The 20,194-nt window shown below is 42.8% G+C and overlaps 1 protein-coding gene across 1 annotated transcript; it reads left to right on the top strand.

The window, feature by feature from the left end:
- The first annotated feature begins 1,058 nt into the window (after positions 1 to 1,058).
- FAM228A (family with sequence similarity 228 member A) lies at positions 1,059 to 19,661 on the top strand. The gene is given in 11 exon segments (XM_039238334.1): positions 1,059 to 1,128; positions 1,131 to 1,150; positions 3,847 to 3,915; positions 9,142 to 9,229; positions 9,355 to 9,480; positions 16,126 to 16,195; positions 17,813 to 17,841; positions 17,844 to 17,971; positions 18,073 to 18,277; positions 19,059 to 19,129; positions 19,502 to 19,661. Coding segments are annotated over 9 exon segments (786 nt in total). The 3' UTR covers positions 18,259 to 18,277; positions 19,059 to 19,129; positions 19,502 to 19,661.
- The last annotated feature ends 533 nt before the right edge of the window (positions 19,662 to 20,194 follow it).

Genomic DNA, 20,194 nt, shown 5'->3' with positions numbered 1-20,194 from the left:
ATCTCATGGTTCAGGAGTTTGAGCCCCATGTAGGGCTCTGTACTGACATTGTGAAGCCTGCTTGGGATTCTCTTTCTGTCTCTCTCTCCCTCTTCCCCTCCCCCCTCCCGTGTTCTCTCTCTCTCATAAAATAAATAAATTTTTAAAAATGATAGCTACCTTACTAAATGCCTCTATTAATTCACTTGGTCTTTCCCAAAATCAAGGTAGGTGTGCTCCCTTTGGTCATGCACCCTTAAAATCCATTGCCACATATTCTCCCCAGGTTTTCTAACAGTTTTTAGAAAATTTTAAAAATTTGAGTATGATTATACACTTGGTGATTTTTGATTCTGTCTCTCACCCTCTGGTTCCTGTTGAGTCTGACTCCTAGTTTCGGGACGACACAGTAAGACAGGAGAGCAGAATTTTGTTTTTCTTAGGCAAAGGGGACACTAAAAATCATTCCTCTTCTAATTGTAGCCCTAGATCATACAGATAAACTGTTCTCTGTAGTATCAGTTTACAAGAGGTCAGTTCATTTGAAACCAATCAAAACATAGGGTGGTGTTGGTTGGGCAGTTGAAGGCCCCACGTGTGTGGGCGTGGCCTCTCAGGGGTGGGGGTGGGGGTCCTCCTCCTCCCTGACCTCCCCCCATCCTTGGCGTCTCCTGCGGTCACAAGAAAAGGGTGAGGGCATTGAGTGAAGTGGAGCTTCCGGTTTCAACCCAGTGCTTAAAAGTTTGTTTTTAAAAGGACGTTCCCTTTTCCCCCTTGCAATACTCCATCTGGTAGTGGTTAGCTGCCAGGGGAGGGGGTGGGGGGGTCTGGAGTCGCTGTCCCGCGTTTCGGTCAGTGAGCTCACCACCATGGAGCCCCAGGCTGGGTGGGCAACCCCACGGCATACGTAGGGGAGGCGTAACCACCTCTTTTGATATTGAGTCTTGGGGTTGCTGAGGATTTCGTTTTTGTTTGTTTTACTTCGGGACTCTACCACTAGCCAGAGCCAGGATTCAATCTGCTTTGTGCCTTACTCAATCTCTTCAATTTACTGTTTCCCCTCAGGGATCCTATTATCTATGGCTTCCAAGAAAGCGTCCACCTATGGTGAACATTTCAGGCCAGAAAAATTAAAAGAATGGCCAGAGCCTGATCCGTTGCTTTAATGGAGGTAAAGTAACGTGGCATTTGGGGCCGTTATTTTGGCGATGGGACATAAATCCCTTGAGAACTATTTTTTCTTAGGTTGGATTCCCCAGAACTCGAACAGTGCCTTGTAGAAGCGAGGCACTGGAAGGAATTCACTGAATGGGAACGATCCAGGACCAGATTTGACCAAGAGTGGTTCGAGTGCGCCTGCTGTCACCCGCTGGAGGTTCAGGGCACTGACCAGGGGGGATGGTGGGCGGGTACGGTTGCAGTCCCCAGTCCCTGAGCTCGGCTGGTGGAGAGGCCAGGTCTACACTTGCAAGTTGATTCTGGTAAAAGCGATGATTTCCTCACAAAGAAAGTGTCATTATTTTACATGAGCCTATAATTTGCCTCACTGTAAAGAAAAGTTCTTGGAGTAGTCCTTCATTTTGCTCCTTTTTGCAGTGGTAGCAGTAAAAGTGGTTGAGATCTTTAACGTGTGTGTGCGTGCGCGCTAACTCACAAAAAGCTGTGCGTTTCAAAAATGCTGCCAAAAATCATTAACATCTTATAATTTCTGGCAAAATCATGAAGGAGTTTTACTGACGACAAAAAGTATTTCCTTAAACAAAAAGTAGTTTGAAAATCAGACATATGATCAATATTATAATATTTGCTGATAATGTTAATAGGATAGGTTTTTAAAAAACGTGATTTGGGGCATCTGGGTGGCTCAGTCGGTTGACTTCAGGTGCTGGTCATGATCTCACGGTTTGTGAGTTTGAGCCCCACATCAGGCTCACTGCTATCAGGCTAGAGCCTGCTTCAGATCCTTTGTACCCCTCTTCCCCCCACAATGTGATTTTCCAAGATGTTTGTCAAAGTAGATGTTTATACTTCTCCAAATAAATAGATTGATTTATTCTAGGTGTATAGTATCAGGGGAAAACATTTAATTGTTTTACATGATATTTCAATTGCTGTCTCAAAATGAGTCTAAGAAGGATTCAAAGCAAGATTCTGCTTACATTAACAAGACAGTTTTATTTTGAAGACCTGAAGAGATGTCTGAATATTATTTTAGATTTCATGTGATGCTGTTATATATATGGGTATAAATACAACTCTTCTTTTTTGAGACTTCTATTATTCACAGATTTGTTATCCGAGTTTGGGGTCTAGTTTGTTTTGATGCATTCACTGTGGCAGAGCTGAAAGAAGAGCCAGAGATTGAAAAACATAGTTTTAAGAACCTGTATCATTAAAAATTTTTTTTAAACATTTATTATTGAGAGACAGAGACTGAGCATGAGCATGGGAGTGGAAAGAGGGGGAGACACAGAATCTGAAGCGGGCTCCAGGCTCTGTGCTGACAGCACAGATGCGGGGCTTGAACCCACGAACTTCAAGATCGTGACCTGAGCTGAAGTCGGACACTTAACTGACTTAGCCACCCAGCGCCCCAACCTGTATCATTTTACACTCATTCTTGGTAATAGCATTTCTCTTCCAGATACTGGATTTTTATTGCCTTTCATTTGTTCCTCCTCAGTCCTATAAGCATAAAGCTGGAAGATCAGTTCATAGCGATCCAGATGAAAAGCCCTAAGGTGATAATTCCTGAACCTGGGTTCACAGAGAATCATGTTTGAAAATTTCCCTTAATAACACAGGAAACAACAGCTGTTGGCAATGAAGCAGACAAAGGGGAACCCTCTGAAACTGTTGGTGGGAATGCAAACTGGTTCAGCCACTCTGGAGAACAATACGGAGGTTGCTCAGGAAACTAAAAATAGAACATCACCCATGATCCAGCAATTATACTATTAGGTATTTACTGAAAAGATACAAAAATACAGATTTGAAGGATACATGCACCCAGTGTTTATAGCAGCATTCATCAACAATAGCCAAAATACGGAGAGAGTCCAAATGTCTATTGACTGATGAACAGATAAAGAAGATGTGGTATGTATACACATTGTAATATTACTCATCCATCAAAAAGAATAAAATCCTGCTATTTGCAATCATATGGATGGAGCTAGAGCATTTTATGCTAAGCAAAATAAATCAGAGACAAATGCCATATGATCTCACTCTTATATGGAATTTAAGAAACAAAACAGATGAACATATGTGAGGGAAAGGGAGAGAAGAGGGAAACAAACCACAAGAGACTTTTTTTTTTAAATGTTTATTTCTGAGAGAGGGAGAGAGAGAGACAGTGTGAGCAGGGGAGGGTCAGAGAGAGAGGGAGACACAGAATCTGAAACAGGCTCCAGGCTTAGAGCTAGCTGTCAGCACACAGCCGGACGCAGGGCTGGAATCCATGAACCGCGAGATCATGACCTGAGCCAAAGTTGGACACTTAACCGACTGAGCCGCCCAGGCTCCCCGAGAGACTCTTGATGGTAGAGAACAAACTATATGTTGATGGAGGGAGGTGGGTGGGAGATGGGCCAGATGGGTAATGGGTACTAAGGGGCACATTTGTGCTGAGCACTGGGTGTTGTATGTAAGAGGTGAATCACTGAATTCTAATGAAACCAATGTCACACTGTATGTTAACTAAAATTTAAATTTAAAAAATTTTCCTTAATAAAAAGTTACAAAATATTCTTTGAAGTATAGGCAGTAGATTTACAGTAAAACTATTGGTAAAATACAATGAATTTTGTCATTCTGGTTGTTTCTTTAAGATTTACATCCTAATATTTAATTCTGTAATTTTAGGTGTTAGCTAGAGAAGACATTGATGAGGCTGTACATGCAGTGTTATTTAGAGAAAATGACATTGCCAAGGTAAGAGTTGGCTACAGACTGGATTCTAAGCATTTTCTAGGTAAGCAAGAGTGGTGCAGTGCAACATGGCTAAGAGGATATCACTGTGTCACAGAGATTCATTTTGCTGGGAGAATGAATCTCTGATTTGTTTATACAACATATCTGAGATTGCACCACCTCCTTTCAGGATCACTAAGTAGTCTGGATTCCTAGATCTGCCCTTAAAGGATCTGAGAGATTGTTCTAACAGCTCCCCTTCTTTGTTCTGGTACTGAATAGAAATTCTTTCTGACTAAAATTTACCTCTTTCTTATATGTTCTCGCCCCCATTGAAATGGGGATACATAAAACCACCAGAAATCGTATTTGAGGGTAATGACCAATTACTACTGAGAGTCACTATGATATTAATAAGAGTTTGCATTTTAATGAGATTGAAATTTGGTGTTACAGTGGTACTTTAATGTTTGTATTGTAATTTATAAAGGAAGTTCATGTATATTTTCATTTAAGCATCAAAAAGAGGTAGGTGGGGGGCTCCTGGAGGGCTCTGTTGGTTAAGCGTCTGACTCTGGGTTTTGGCTCAGGTCATGATCTCATGGGTTTGAGCCCCATGTTGGGCTCCATGCTAACAGCATGCAGGGTGCTTGGTATTCTCTATCTCTTCTCTCTCTGCCCCTTCCCCACTTCCACTGTCTCTGTCTCTCTCCAAATAAAAAAATAAACTTGAAAAAAAAAAAAAGAGGGGGGTGCCTGGGTGGCTCAGTCAGTTGAGCGCTAACTTCGCCTCAGGTCATAATCTCACCATTGGTAAATTCAAGCCTTACCACAACTACAAGTTGTGCTGTAGTGCACTGTGCTGACAGTGCAGAGCTTGGAGCCTGCTTCGGATCCTGTGTCTGCCTCTCCCTGCCCCTCCTCCTGCTTGTGCTCTGTCTCTGTCTCTCTCTCTCTCTCTCAAAAATAAAATAAACATAAAAAAGAAAAAAAAAGAGGTAGGTGGGATTACCTTCCTATAGATTCAGACAGAGGAGCAAGTCTAGCATCCTTTCTACTCCACCAGTTTTGTCACAGACTTTACTGATGATAAAGGCTAGAGGTGTGCAGTGGGTGACAGGAATGCTTTGAAATCCTTTTTAAAAAAAAGGAGTTTCATGAGTTAGAAATGGTTTGAATGTCATTTAACCTACAGGCACACTTCTGCTTTAGAACCTTTCATGGGTTCTTCCTGCTCCATGCTCTCATGTTCTCCTCCTGAACTTTATTGTGTTCTTCAATTATCTTACGCTAGGACCTTGCAACCCAAATGTGTTGAGAGTTTAAAATTGGGAACAAGTGTTTCTCCCCCTTATTCAAATGACAATAAATAGAAACCTTAACAATTTGTTTTCCTTGTTTGTATCATTTCGTTAGAGACTGGATATGTATTTTCAGCATCTGGATATTTTTAAGGAAAGAAGAAAAGAGATGTTACATAAAAAATGGATTGAAAATGTTGCAGAGCCTCTCCAGCAGAGAATTGCAGAAAATGTAATTTCATATGGAGGGTTGGAGAAAATGAAACAAGAAGAATCTTGAATGTATTTTAAAGCACACAAATAAAAGGGTACTGAGAATTCTTTTCTTTTTTCTTTTTTTTTTAATGTTTTTATTTATTTCTAGGAGAGAGAGAGAGCGTGAGCAGGGGAGGGTCAGAGAGAGAGGGAATCACGGACTCTGAAACAGGCTCCAGGCTCCAAGCTGGCAGTCAGCACAGAGCCCGATGCGGGGCTCGAACCCACGAACCACGAGATCATGACCTAAGCGAAAGTCAGATGCTTAACCGACTAAGCCACCCAGGCGCCCCTCTTTTCTTTTTTCTTAATAAAGTATACTTTAAAGAGCTGGGCCAACATTTTCACTGGTTATGATGCAAGGGGTCCTGACATTATTTTTGTATTTAAGATGAATTCATGGAATTGTACATTTTTAAACCTGGAGTTTCAGAAGGAGGGAATACAAGTATTCATCTGGAACTAGATTTATCAGGAATGCTTTTAAGCAAATGTAAAGATAATAGCAGTACCTTAAATCATAAGGACATTTATGTTTACTTAATGAGAAATTGATGGATAGGTGTCTCATGGTAGGTTCTGTCAGTGTAGCAATGTCATTAATCACCCAGGTTTTTTCCTATAGTTCTTTTCTGCTATCCTTAATATTTTTGGTTTTTCCTCATCACTCTTATATTTGTAAGCACATTTGGTTACTTACAGCTTCAGGTGCTGGGTCTATGCTCAAGGCAGGAAGAAGCGGTAAGGAATGGTGCCAGGGTTCCCTTTTCTTATATCTGATCCTTTGATCTGGAAGCAAAAAGAGTCTCTAGAAGCTCCTAGCAGATTTCCCCTTAGGTCCCCTTGGCCATAACTGGGTCACATTGCAAGTCCTAGCTAGAGGCAGGGCCAGGAAAGAGAGCTTTCCGATCTCTTGAGTAGGAAGAGGGTAAGGGAGAAAGGGTTTCTATGCTATTGAGTCAGCCAACCATTAGGTGTAGGGACCACAGCTTTCTACATACTATTCTTCAATTTGGTTTTATAAAAGAATAACACTTTGCTGCTTCTTTAGAAGATTTTTCTGTTTTAATTTTGAGGTCAGGACCTCTTTTGGAATTTAGGTCTGCCTAAATTTCCAGGTATTTACTGGAGATCTAGAGTAGTTTGCCTGGAATGTTAGAGTATTGATTTGCTGAGCAAAATTTCTGGATATGAACATTAAATACTTCTTCCTAAGCACTCTAAGAGGCAGGGCTCAGTGTCAAATCCAGGACCCTTTGAAACCAAAGTGCACAGGCTTACAGTTGTGCCCAGAAATGTGATTGTACAAGTACAGGATGCAGAAGCCACACCTTAGAAAAGGCATGTGTTGAAGTCAGAGTGGTTTCAAAAGTTTTTTTTAATGTTTATTTTGAGAAAGAGCAAGCGAGACAGAATGCGAGCAGGGAAAGGGGCAGAGAGAGAGAGAGAGAGAGGGAGACACAGAATCTGAAGCAGGCTCCAGGCCCTAGCTGTCAGCATGGAGCCCAACGTGGGGCTTGAGCTCACAAACTGTGAGATCATGACCTGAGCTGAAGTCAGAGGCTCAACCAACTGAGACACCCAGGCGCCCTTGGAGTGGTTTTAAATGACAGTAAATTCAATGGGAGTTGACTATGGGAGTTGACTTCTGAGAAAACATCTGGGCTCTTAGGTTCGTATTCAGGGAGGCGGTGCTTGGAGTGGGAAGCATCAAAGTCCACCCTGTTGCTATCTTGTCACTCCTGATTCACACTGTGGAGGCAAACTTCACCAATTGCAGAAGCTTTAGGAGAGGTTGGAGGCTTGACAACACCTCATGGGAGGAGAAGTGGGAAGAAACATGGGTTATTTAGTCTGAGGAAGAAATGACAGGAGTGGGGATGAAAAAGTTTAAACATTTAAAAGAGTGCCAGGTGGGTGATGGGTAGATAAATACTGTGTTCTTTCGAGGTAGAATACTAGTGTCTCCCCGTGGCAGTGCCAAGGCAGATGTCAACCCCGTCTAAGGACAAACTGGTGGTTAGAATGAGCAAAAGAATTCCTGGCTGGCCGAGCAAAAAGTCCTCAGACTAAGGCTAGTTGATGAGTTCAGACTAAAGCTTGATGCTTGCTTCTGCCAGAAGGTGGTGGGCTGTCACTGCGGTCTAAACTACCTCTGAGGTAGGTTTCTTCTAACCCTTTGACTCTGATTTTCTGTAAAAATAGAATAAAGCATTTGGCTTTTTTGAATCTTGCAAAACACACTTGTATATGGTGGTTTGCTCTTAGGTGTAATTTTTTTTTTTCTAAAGGAAATTGTATTTGGAAATTGTTATCCTGAAGTATACAATACTTTTTTATATGACAAAAAAGGACCCAAATTATGTAAAGGTAAGTAAGTTTCTTTCATTCATTCATTCACTCTTGAAGCTCTGGGGTTGGGGAAAACCAGCCATTTTAGAAGTCTTCTGGTTATCCTGTATTCATGAAAACATCCATAAAAGCATTTCCTCTGAGTTTTAGATTAGGAACCCAAAGTAATTTCACCCATGGGGAAATTTACATGTGTGTGAGATAATGTTTCTATGCATTCATTCCTCCATTCACCAGTAGCAAACTGGAAGCCCTGGAGGGAAAGGAAGACCTGGGCAGCAAGTGCAGTGGGGTGTGACAAGTGTCACAGAAGTAGTGCAGGGAGCAATGGCCCGAGAGGCAGTGCTCTTCTCTGTGGAAGGTGGAAGGAGGAGATGCAGGAAGTGCTGACCAGAGAACAGTAGTTGGGCCTGTAATGAGTGTTCACGTTTTAAACTTGCCAATAAAGGAGTTAAAAGTTTGAGATTTTTTTTTTTTTTTTTTTTTTTTTTTACTCCTGTGTAGGAAAAGTCACTTAAAAATACCTATGTGGCTCTGAGGAGAGAAGTGGTTGGTTTTGCTTCTCCCAGAAAACCAAGGCAGATGACTGTTAGGAAGATAGGAAGGTTCCTTTGGCTCTGGGAGGCTCGCTAGTATGGTGTTGGTCAGTCATTTTGCTGCCTTGCTTATTCAGTAACTGCCTCATACATACTTTGGGGACCAGCATTGGGCCAGATGTACGGGGGAAAGTAAAGAAGGGGAAAATGGTTTCTAGTCTAAAGCCCATAATCAGGAATGGGGAGGAGAAAACCACCTCTGTCCACAACCTCTGCACCCCAGCCTCTCGACACCCACACTGAGGTGTACCTGCCCTCCTGTTCTCACAGACCCTTACAGACTGGTGGTCAGCTCTCCCAGGAGCACTCTTACTCTCAGGCCACTGAGGAGCACTGCCTTGTGCTCCTCAGCTTTAGGAAAAGCATCCTGAGCTGATACCTCGTGACTAGATTGTCACTGTGTATGACTTTCTGTTCTAAACGGAGAGGTTCTTGAGGATAGGAATTTACTGTGGGAGGCTGCACGCGGTGGCATCAGCACATGTTATTGACTGGTGCACTGATGCAGTAGAAGTCTTGATGGGGTGTGCCACTTCTATTGGGGGACCCTCCTTCTAGTCACCCACTTATGGCTCAGTGAAATGTCCTAATGTGAGACAGATAGCCTTTACCCTTTCCCGGCTACATGGGGTGACATTATTCATGGGTCCTTAGTCTTTGGTGTAAGACTGTACTTGAATGCTTCGGACAGATTTAGCTTGATACAAACTGCACTTGGGTCCTCAAAGTTATTTTTCTTGAAGGTTATGGTGCTATCATTTTGTGATTCCCTGTTTAGAAGACGGCAAGAGATGGATGAAGAGAAGAGAGCTGTTTTTCAATATAAGACAGGTACTTTGTGATCACTGGACTTTATTTTTAGAGACTTCTAATTTTTGGGTGATTTCCTACCAGAAAAGTGACTGAAGATGACATTAAGAGTATCAATTTAGATTTTTTTTTTAATCTTCCTGTAGGAAAACGACATATTTTGAAAGAATGTAAAGACCTAGAGAAGACCAGGCTTTATGCCACATTGCCCCATTTCACTTTTACTCTACATGATGTTATTCCAAAAGAGTGGCATAAAGCCTCTGTGAGATGTGAGAAGTAAAATGTATAGTAAACGGAGGTAAGTGTGCACTAACTAATGAACGGATTCTTGTACTGTCTCCATTGTTTTGCCTTTTACAGAATATCATGTGGTTAGAATAGCACAGTATAGCTATGGCCTTTTCCAGATTTTTACCTTTATCCCTTAAGGATGTTTTCACAGGATTAAGAATATTAGGTTGGCAATTTTTAAAAAGTTTTTATTTATTTATTTTGAGAGAGAGGTAGAGAGAGAATGAGCAGGGTAGGGGCAGAGAGAGAGGGGACAGAAGGTCCAAAGCAGGATCTCTGCTGACAGCAGAGAGCCCGATGTAGGGCTCAAACTCATGAACCATGATATCATGACCTGAGCTGAAGTTGGATGCTTAACTGACTGAGCCACCCAGGCGCCCCTTCCCATAAGATAGTTTTAATCAACATGCAGGAGCTTGATAAGAAAATCCATTCATACCTGTAGGATAACAGCCACTTTTAAGAGCTGGTCCCAGTACACTAACCACATTTCCCAGTGAGTGTTACTAATAGCAGATTTATTTATTTTTCTTCTTCCTGTCTTAATTACTTTAAAGATTTTTTCCCACAGACTTTTTATTTTATTTTTTTAATAAGTATTTTAATCACCCAGTTCTCATCCCAACAACTGGGCTCCTGAATCTTCATTACCTATTTAACCCATCCTCTAACCCACCTCTCCTCTGGTAAGTATCAGTTCTCTATAGTTTAGAGTTTGGGGGTGTCTGGGTGGTTCAGTCATCTGAGCGTCCAGTTTTGATTTCAGCTCAGTTTCTTGATTTTGTCCAGTTCTTGATTTCATGATCCCAGGGTTGTGGGATTGAGCCCTTTGTTGAACTCCACGCTGAGCATGGAGCCTGCTTAAGATTCTCTTTCCCTTTGCCTCTCTTCCCCGCTTGTGCTTTCTATTGTTGTCTCTTAAAAAAAAATGTTTCCTGCTTTTTTTTTTTCAAAAAAAAAGTCTGTTTCTTGGTTTGTCTCTCTTTTCCCCCAATTGCTCATTTATTTTGTTTTTTAAACTCCACATATGAATGAAAACATAAGGTATTTGTCTTTCACTGACTTATTTCACTTAGCATTAAATTCTCTAGGGCCATCCATGTTGTTGCAAATGGAAAGATTTCATTCTTTTTTATGGTTGAATGATTCCATTGTATGTATGTATGTATATACCACATCTTCTTTATCTGTTTATCTATCAATGGACACTTGGTCTGCTTCCATATCTTTGCTATTGTAATTAATGCTGCTATAAATACAGGCATGCATATATCCCATTGAATTAGTGTTTTTGTATTCTTTAGGTAAATACACAGTAGTGCAATTGCTGGATCACAGAATGTTTCTCTTCTTAACTTTTTGGGGACCTCCATCCTGTTTTCCAAGGTGGTACACCAGTTTGCATTCCCACCAACAGTGTAAGAGGGTTTTCCTTTCCCCACCTCCCTGCCACTACCTGTTGTTTCATGTGTTGTTGATTTTAGCCATTATGACAGGTCTGAGGTGGTATCTCATTGTAATTTTGATTTGCATTTCCCTGATGATAAGTGTTGATGAACACTTTTGCATATCTGTTGGCAATCTGTATGTCAGGAATATATTCCACTTGATTGCAGCGAATAATTTTTTCAGTGAATTGCTGAATTCGGTTTGCTAATATTTTGTTGAGGATTTCACATCTACATTAATCAGAGATATTGGCCTATAGTTCTGTGTGTGTGTGTGTGTGTGTGTGTGTGTGTGTGTGTGTATGATGTCTTTATCTTGTTTTGATATCAGGGTAATGCTGGTGTAATAGAATGAATTTGTAAATTTTCTTTCCTTATCAAGTTTTGGAAGAGTTTGTCTCCTCCCCATGTTTTAGGTATATGGTGTCATATTTTACATCCTTTTATTTTGTGAATTCCTTGACAAAAATATTCATGTTTACTGGGTTTGTGTTTCCTGCCTTCATTCTGTCACTTTTGGTCTTTCCACTCAGAGTTCCCTTTAATATTTCTTGCTGGGCTGGTTCAGTGGTCATGAACTCCTTTAGTTTTTGTTTGTCTGGGAAACTCTTGATCTGTCCCTCTAGTCTTGCTAGAGAGAATATTCTTGGCTACAGGTTTTCCCCATTCAGCACTTTAAGTATATCCTATCATTCCTTTATGGTTTGGAAAGTTCCTGCTGAAAAATTCACTGATAAGCCTTTGGGGTTTCCTTTGTATGTAACTATCTTTTTTATATTACTGCTTTTAATCCTTTTTATTACTATATTTTGCCATCTTAATTATGTCTTGGATATTCTTTTGTTGATTTTCTTGGGCGGTTCTCTGCACTTCTTGGATTAGATGTTTCCTTCCCTAGATTAAGTAAGTTTTCAGCTATTATTTCTTCAAAATTTATGCCCCATTTTCTTTCTCTTCTTCTTGTGGGATTCCTATTATATGAGTGTTATTACATTTGATTGAGTCACTGAGTTCCCTAAGTCTGTTCTCATTTTGCATAAATTCTTTTTTCTCTCTTTTGTTTAGCTTGATTACTTTCCAGTACTCTGTCTTCTAGGTCATTAATTCATTCTTCCGCTTCTTCCAGCCTGCTGTTCATTCCATCGTGTGTGAGCCCTGTCACCACTGTCCCTGGAACTGAGGCTCTGCAAAACTCCCAGGGCAGGAAATGTGGTGTGGGCAGAGATGTGGGCCCATCTTCTGGGGAAGGGAGGCCTGTTTCACTGGGACAGAGGCAAGTGTGATTTTATTTTATTTTTTATTTTTATTTTTTTTTCAAGAGAATATTAAATCGTTTATTGATTACACATGATAATGGATGATACACAAGCTTTAATCCCATCTATAATTTTATCTGATACCATGATTCAATTTAGATATATTGCATAGGATGTGCCAACAATCATATTAATAACCAAATAAACTCCAGGACTTTGCTTGGGTGACCCTTTTAACGGTGAACTCCAGGTCACAACACATTAACTGTCAGTTCAACCACACCAATGTTTGTGGAGACAATGGATTCTGTGCCCAAGCAGGTTGCAAATAAAATTTCAAATGGAACCTGGCATCACCCTGAAGGAATTCTAACTTCACACTGTTGGGGTAGTTTACCAAGATGGCTTCAGAGTAGACTAACTTTACACAGCACATTTAAAAAAAGACACATTTATTCAGCGTCATGATCAGACTATTACATTTAGCAATCAACAGCATGGGGGAAAAAAAAAAAATCTACATTAAAACCCTTTGTTGGAATGCTTTACACTTTCCACAGAACAGAAACTAAAATAACCTGTTATACAATTAGTCACAAATACAGTCCTCGAGTTTTTTGCCCATACACATGAGTATTGTCTAAAACATGTCTTCTTTGTAGCAGCTAGGCCCTGCCACCACTGTGCTTGGCTGAGTTCACAAATCTGTTGTAACCTGTAGCTTCCCTGTCACTTCTCTGGCTCTCCTCTCCTGCTAAGCTTTGTTTCCTGGCAGTAATTAAAACCTTCTGCCACTGCCATAGCTACTGCTGCTGCTGGAACCGCCATAGCCACCTTGGTTTCGTGGTTTGGCAAAGTATTGGCCTCCACCACCATAGGGGCCAGAGCTTCTGCCTCCAAAATTTCCTCCTTTCATGGGTCCAAAATTTGAAGACTGATTGTTGTAATTGCCAAAATCATTATAGCTTCCACCACCTCCAAAGTTGCTTCCATCATTACCAAATCCGTTATAGCCATCCCCACTGCCACCATATCCACCACCACCTCGACTGCCACCAAAGCCACCACGCCCACTGAAGTTTCCTCCACGACCAAAGTTGTCATTCCCACCAAAACCACCTCCACGACCACCACCGAAGTTTCCAGAACCACTTCGACCTCTTTGGCTGGAGGAAGCACTAGCCATCTCTTGTTTAGACAGAGCCTTCCTTACTTCACAGTTGTGGCCGTTCACAGTATGGTATTTTTGAATAACAATCTTGTCTACAGAGTCATGGTCATCAAATGTTACAAAAGCAAAGCCTCTCTTTTTGCCACTGCCTCGGTCAGTCATGATTTCGATCACTTCAATTTTCCCATACTGTTCAAAATAATCTCTTAGATGATGTTCTTCAGTGTCTTCTTTAATGCCACCAACAAAAATCTTTTTCACAGTTAGGTGGGCACCAGGTCTTTGAGAATCTTCTCTCGAGACAGCCCTCTTTGGTTCTACAACTCTTCCATCCACCTTGTGTGGCCTTGCATTCATGGCCGCATCCACCTCCTCCACAGTGGCATAGGTGACAAACCCAAAGCCTCTGGAGCTCTTGGTGTTTGGATCTCTCATTACCACACAGTCCGTAAGCGTTCCCCATTGCTCAAAATGGCTCCTCAGACTCTCATCGGTTGTTTCAAAGCTCAAACCTCCGATGAAAAGCTTCCGCAGCTGTTCAGGCTCTTTGGGAGACTCTGACTTAGACATGACGGCGGTGGGAGGGGAGACTTTATCGATGCTTACTCGGCGGCGTCCATGGGCAGAAAGCGAGGCAAGTGTGATTTTAAAAAGGGCAGTTCCACTGGGGCACTGGGTGGGGTAGAGGTTGGTGTAAGGAAGTTAGGTAGTGAGTATTGGTGCTGTGCTGATTCCAGGTGGCTCTGTGCTTTTGCTGAGGGGTAGGGGAGGGAAATGGCACCTGCCAGTTCCTTGGTTCCTGGAGGGGTCTCTCTGTGAATGCTGCTTCTCGGGGACACACCCAGAGATGAGCAACTGATCTCCCCACTCTGTGCCCCAGGTGCTCTCACGATCACTGTTTCCATGTTGTATATCTGCAAGTTGTTTGCCCTGCCTTCTCTCCAAGAGCACTTCTGATGTCCTTTGAGCTTTCCCAGAGCCAAGAACACTGACCTTTAGAACTCCAGGCTTTAAGCCCCACTGGGTGCAAGAACTCATGAAATTTGGCCACTCCTGCTTTCTAAGCCAATTACTATGAGGATTCATTTTACCCCTGTGGGCTCCCTTGTTAGTCTGGCTCTCATCCTTCTCTACTACCGTGGCTCCCTTCTCACTGGCAATGATCTATTTCTCTCCCAGACTGTGTCTCTGCATTTCCTACTTTCTTTGATGTGGCCTCTTCTCTGCCTTTACTTGTGGAGTTTGTTCTGCCAGTCTTCAGGTCAATTTTTGGGGTATTTAGGATGATTTGATAGTTGTCTAATTGCATTTGTGAGACAAGGTGAGCCTAGCATCCTACTCCACTGCCATCTTCCCCTTCCTCCTATCCCATTGTCTTTCACTCGAGAACTGAGCTGCTGGCCTCACTGCTGACACTTTGAAGAAAATTGTCTTTTTCTCTGGAGGCTTTTAGATTTTTCTTATTGTCTGATTTTCTGTAGTTTTACGGATTTCTTTTTAACTTTCCTACTTGGAATTCATAGGTCATCTTGTACCTGTAAATTGATGTCTTTAATCAGTCCTGGGAAGGTCTCATTTTCTCTTTGATTATTACCTGTGCCATATTCTCTCTCTTCTTTTTCTGGTACTCCAGTTAAATATAGTTTAGATTTCCTCACTATCTCACTGCATCCTCACTGCCTCTTACCATTTTTTTGGAGTATTTTCCATTTTCTGTTACTTTATATTTGATTCTAGATATTTTACTAATTTCTCTTTAGTTGTATCTAATATTTTCTTGTTAAACCTACCAGTAAGTTATTTTCTGTTGTTTTATTTTTATGGTTCTAGCATTTTTTTTGGGTTCTTTTTCAGGTAGGTTTTGGGGAAAGCTATCTGGAATCAGGGCCTGGAATGTCTCTATCCTCTACTGGGGACCCTATCCCAATGCACTGCTATCTTCCCCACCACTAGGAGGGAGTTGAGAACAATGTTAACTATCCACCTGCAAAGATCACAACCAGGCCTAGGAGAAAAAAATCCACCAAAGAAATGCTGAGACCATGGAGAAATCAGTATATACCCTGCTACCTGAGGTTGGCAAATTCCCCCAGTGGAGAAAATAGAGATTGCCAGCTCATTCTGAAAGAGCTTTCTTCTCTCTGAAAATTTCCAAAGACTTTAAAATTACAAATTTTTTAAATTCCAGTTTTCTAGTTGCTGCAGCAGGAGTGGTGGCCTGTGCAAACTTCTAAATCCTATATAAAACAGAAGTCCTGTCATGCATTCTCTCTTGACATTTTCCTTTTTTAAAAAAATTGTTTTTATTTATTTGAGAGAGAGAACAGAGAAGGGGCAGAGAGAGATAGAGACACAGAATCTGAAGCAGGCTCCAAGCTCTGAGCTGTCAGCATAGAGCCTAATGTGGGGCTTGAACCCATGAACTATGAGATCATGATCTGAGCTGGACTCGGATGCTTAACCATCTGAGCCACCCAGGCACCCTGATATTTCCTTTTTATCTCTCATCTAGAGTTTTACTGGAGTGAACAATGCTACTTTCTGTTTCTCCTTATTTAGAAGTTTTATGTTTTATTTCTTGGCTTCTTTATAAATTTTAACAAATATTTTCATTTAGACATCAATAATTATATAACTTCCTATCTTCCAGGAAGACAAAGGGTTTATTTTGCTTTATTTCCTCATCCCCCCTTTGTAGCTTCTCAGCTCCTTAAATGGTATTCTGCCCTTTAATCTGGTGTCCTCCAGTGAATTCTCCACCTAGCAGCTGCAGGAACCTCTTCGAAGTGATCAACCTTCTCCAATTGAAAACCCTTCAGTAGCTTCCCATAACCCTTACAATAAAGTCCAGACTCTTAACATAGCATGTAAGGTGCGTTCTGGGCTCTGTCACCCTTTCTGGCCTCTGTCACCCTTCCTGGCTTCATCTAAAAAACAAAACAAAACAAAAAAAAACCAAAAAACACCTTTCTCTTAAGGGAAAGAAATTGAAATAAACTACAAAAATATCTGGGTCAAGTCAGCACAGTTATAACTGCTTGACTTGCCATGTCTTTTCATGCCTTTGTTCCTGTTTTGTTGCTGGCCATCACAGTCCAGGCAAGAGAGGGAATTATTGTATGGTGTATACCACTACATCCTCCATCTGCTTTTTCTCACCCCACTAAGTCCCTTGAGGGCAGGGACTGTGTCTTATTATACTGGTGTTCCCAGCGCTTCGCTGGAATGCAGTAGAGGATGAGTAAATCCTTGTGAGAGGAAGGGAGGGAAGGAAGGAGGGCGGGAGGGAGGAAAGAAGGAACAGAGGAACGGATGCAGAAATGAATGGAGGGATGAAGGAGAAAACTCTCCCCGACAGGTCTGGGCTTCCCAGGGCAGGAATGGGTGCGGTCCCGGAAACTCTCCGGGAGGCCACAACCTGGAGGTGCCTCTGCATGGCTGCTCAGAAAGTAGGAAAAGGACTTAAAGACAAGGTAGCTGTGTCAGAGACAGTGTGATTACAAAAAGCAGAATCCCCAAGCTAAAAAAAGGGAGGAAGGAGCCTAGGTAGGTTAGAAAACACTGGTCTGTTACAGAAGCCATGTCAGTGTTTCAGTCTGTTTGGCTGCTATAACAGAATACCAGAGGTTGGGGGGCTTATAAACAACAGAAATTTATTTCTCACAGTTGTGGAGGCTGAGAAGTCCAAGATCAAGGTAGTGGCAGATTTGGTATCTGGTGAGGACCCACTTTCTGGTTCTTAGATGGCACCTTCTTGCTGTGTTCACATGTTGGGAGGGGTGAGGGAGCTTTCTAGGGTCTCTTTGATAGGGGCACTGATCTTATTCATGAGGGCTCTGTCCTCATGACCTAATCACCTCCCCCAAACCCCACATCCTAGTACCATCACATTGGGGTTTAGGTGTCAAGATATGAATTATGGGGGGACACAGACATTCAGACCATAGCAGTCAGGAGGACAGCTAGGCTGCTTAAGGGGCCAGAAGCCATGTCCTTTCCTCTTTGGGACTATGTGGCTTTCACCAGAGCTTCTTTGTGAACCTGCTTCCTTTCTTTCTCTGCACACTGGCTTTCTTTGCTTTCTTATGCATGTGCTGGAAAATGGATGCCCAAGGCCTGCCTGAGTTTCTGGTTTGAGCAGTGCAAGACTGCTTGGAAGTGCCCTGTCCCACTTACAACTCTAGGGGTTGATGCTCTGGACCAGGTACCTCAGCCGCAGCTAGAGAAGGGTCACATGACTCACTGCATACCTAATGGTTGTGCCAGCAGAGGTGTGGGTGGGGCTGACTGATACATGGACAGCCACCAGGTGATGTCGACTCAGTCCTTCCTTTTCATGAAGTAGGAGTTTGCTAACTTAATTTTCAGATGATTATTGAGTAATTCAATTCTGTTTGTATAGAGTTAAGATACATTTTTCTGTTTTTCTTTGCAGTCCTGAGAAACTTATCTGTTCAGAAAATAAATATCTGATGAAGAGAATAAGACTACTGACCTAAGTCAGACCGTTTTTGAAAGGCAGTTTCATTCCTCAAAGCTCAGCCAGGAGAACGGTAGGGATGAGAGGCATTGTGTGCTGAGCAGAGGAGATCTGGTGGGTAGCAGGGCTGGGGCGGCACAAGTTGCAATGTGCACATGATGACAGGCGTTGATTCTGGAATCTGAGCCATTGACACATCCTTCTTTATCACACAGGTTCCCCAGGGCACAGAGGCGGGAGGCGAAGAAGGGAGTGGAAAAGAGGTTGCCGAAGAATGTGATTTACTCCATGCACAGGAAATGGTGGGGTTGCCTCTTGGCTCAGTGCTGCTGCACCCCGTGGCGGGGAGCCTGGGGTTGGGAAACTCAGAAAAGGACCCTGGACGCTGCTTTGGAGGATAGATTGTATCATCCTCACGAGGTGAGAGAAATCCTGGTCGTAGGATTCTGCCCTCTAAGATTTCCTCAGGTTTTCCTGGAGTTTTTGCTCCTCTGCCATTTCCCTACCATTTATACATCCACACCAGACCAAAACAAAACCTGTTCGCCTTATGCAGCCACAATAGGTGGGAATCTTCTGAAATGAAATTTATATTAAAAGGAAAATTAGGCCAAATGATGGTTTTGATATATAAAAGTTAATTATTTATTAATCATAAAAGTTGTTTTATATGCAAGCATTTTCCATGCACAGATTTCTTACCCAGAGCTCATCATCTGATTGGACACATGTATAGCTTTTGCTTGCTCTTCCCTTCCATCCTCTCCTCTCCCACGTCCCATATCCTAAAGCTTTCAGGTGCTTGGGAGTTGTAAGGGCTCGCGGGTGTCTGGAGCGCAGAGCATCTCTGTGTTCACCGGCCACCCCACTCTTGCCTCCACTGCACAGAGCATGAAAATCTTTTCAGATAGTTTGTTAATCCAGGTCCCAACCAATCCCATTGTTTTTCCCCAGTCTCTCAGAGAGAAATGCATTCTCCTGAATGGAAGAATGGAAGTTTCTTTCTTTCTGGATGGGACTGTAGTCAGCTCTGCCCTTCTGGAAGGGTAGCCTCACTGCTGTCACAAGAGAGCCAAACAATGGAGTCAGGTTTACATACAACAGAAGTTTCTCGCTCATGTACCAGAACAGGGAGGGTCAGCAGGGTGGCAGGCTGTCCCTCTTTCATGGGTTTGGCTCATGGAACCTTTGTCATCTTCAGTGCCTGGCTTCCAAGTTTGCCTTGAGGAACCTGCAAAGGGAAGAGGTCATGGAGGAGTTCTCTCTGGGCGTGTAAGTGGGCCAGGTCTCACATGTTCCACCGGGGAGGACATGGCTGTCCCTAACTGCAGGGGGGAGGGTGCTAGGAGCAGCAGCCTCTGTTGCTCTGAGCACAGTGGCAGGGAGAGCAGGTGCTCTGTGGACAGCTAGTCACCTCCGCCCTACCATAGAGAGGTCAGTACCGTGTGGAGACCAAAGACCTGGGAAACCTTGGCTGAGAGTTGCAGAAACGAAAAAGTAGGGGAGAGGTGAGGAGAGGGCTGCCTGGAAGGTCTGAGCTAAGGCAGGAGGGGTGGAGTGTCAGGTGGGATCCACCGGGCTGTCCTCTCTGCCCATCAGCCCCTCTTCCCTGCCCTGCACTCGGTGCTTCCCTTCTGTTCACAGGTTCAAGGGGCCAGACAGCACAGGCCACGATCCTGGGTGGCTGGGGAAGGCCAGCACAGGTGGGGGTCCCAGCCCATGGAAAGCAGAGTGATGACAGCAAATGTCCTGGGGCAGCACCCAGCCTCCCTGCAGCTGGGGTTTGGGCTTGGCTGCTGGAAACTGTGCCATCTGTAAGGAGGCCATGGCAGTAAAGCTTTACTGAGCTTTACTTTCTCATATCCTGCAACAGTTAAAATGCTGGCGACATGTTTTCTCTCTCCAGAATTGTAAGATGTTGCAAGAAATAACCAAATAATAATAGTTACTGTTTATTGAGCTCCTGTTGTGAACTAGGAACTATGTGAGATATTTTTTATTAAATGTTTTTTAAGTTTATTTATTTTGAGAGAGAGAGTGCTAGCGGAGGAGGGGCTGAGAGAGGGATGGAGAGAGAATCCTAAGCAGGCTCTGTGCTGTCAGCAAAGAGCCTGATTCGGGGCTTGTACTCACACACTGTGAGAAGACGACATGAGCTGAAATCAAGAGTTGGATGCTTAACTGACTGAGCCACCTAGGAGCCCTGGAACTGCACGAGGTATTTTATATTCATGTAAAAGTTTTCACAGCAAGATAATAGTATTATCTCCCCTAACATGAAGCCTGGAGAGGGGTTGAGTAACTTGTTCAATGTCAGCTGCACAGTTGAAAGTTGTG

Source organism: Hyaena hyaena, unplaced genomic scaffold (genome assembly GCF_003009895.1).
Source record: "Hyaena hyaena isolate Hyena2069 unplaced genomic scaffold, ASM300989v1 scaffold_138, whole genome shotgun sequence".
In the NCBI taxonomy this organism is placed as follows: domain Eukaryota; kingdom Metazoa; phylum Chordata; class Mammalia; order Carnivora; family Hyaenidae; genus Hyaena; species Hyaena hyaena.
This window is presented reverse-complemented; position numbering and strand designations above follow the sequence as displayed.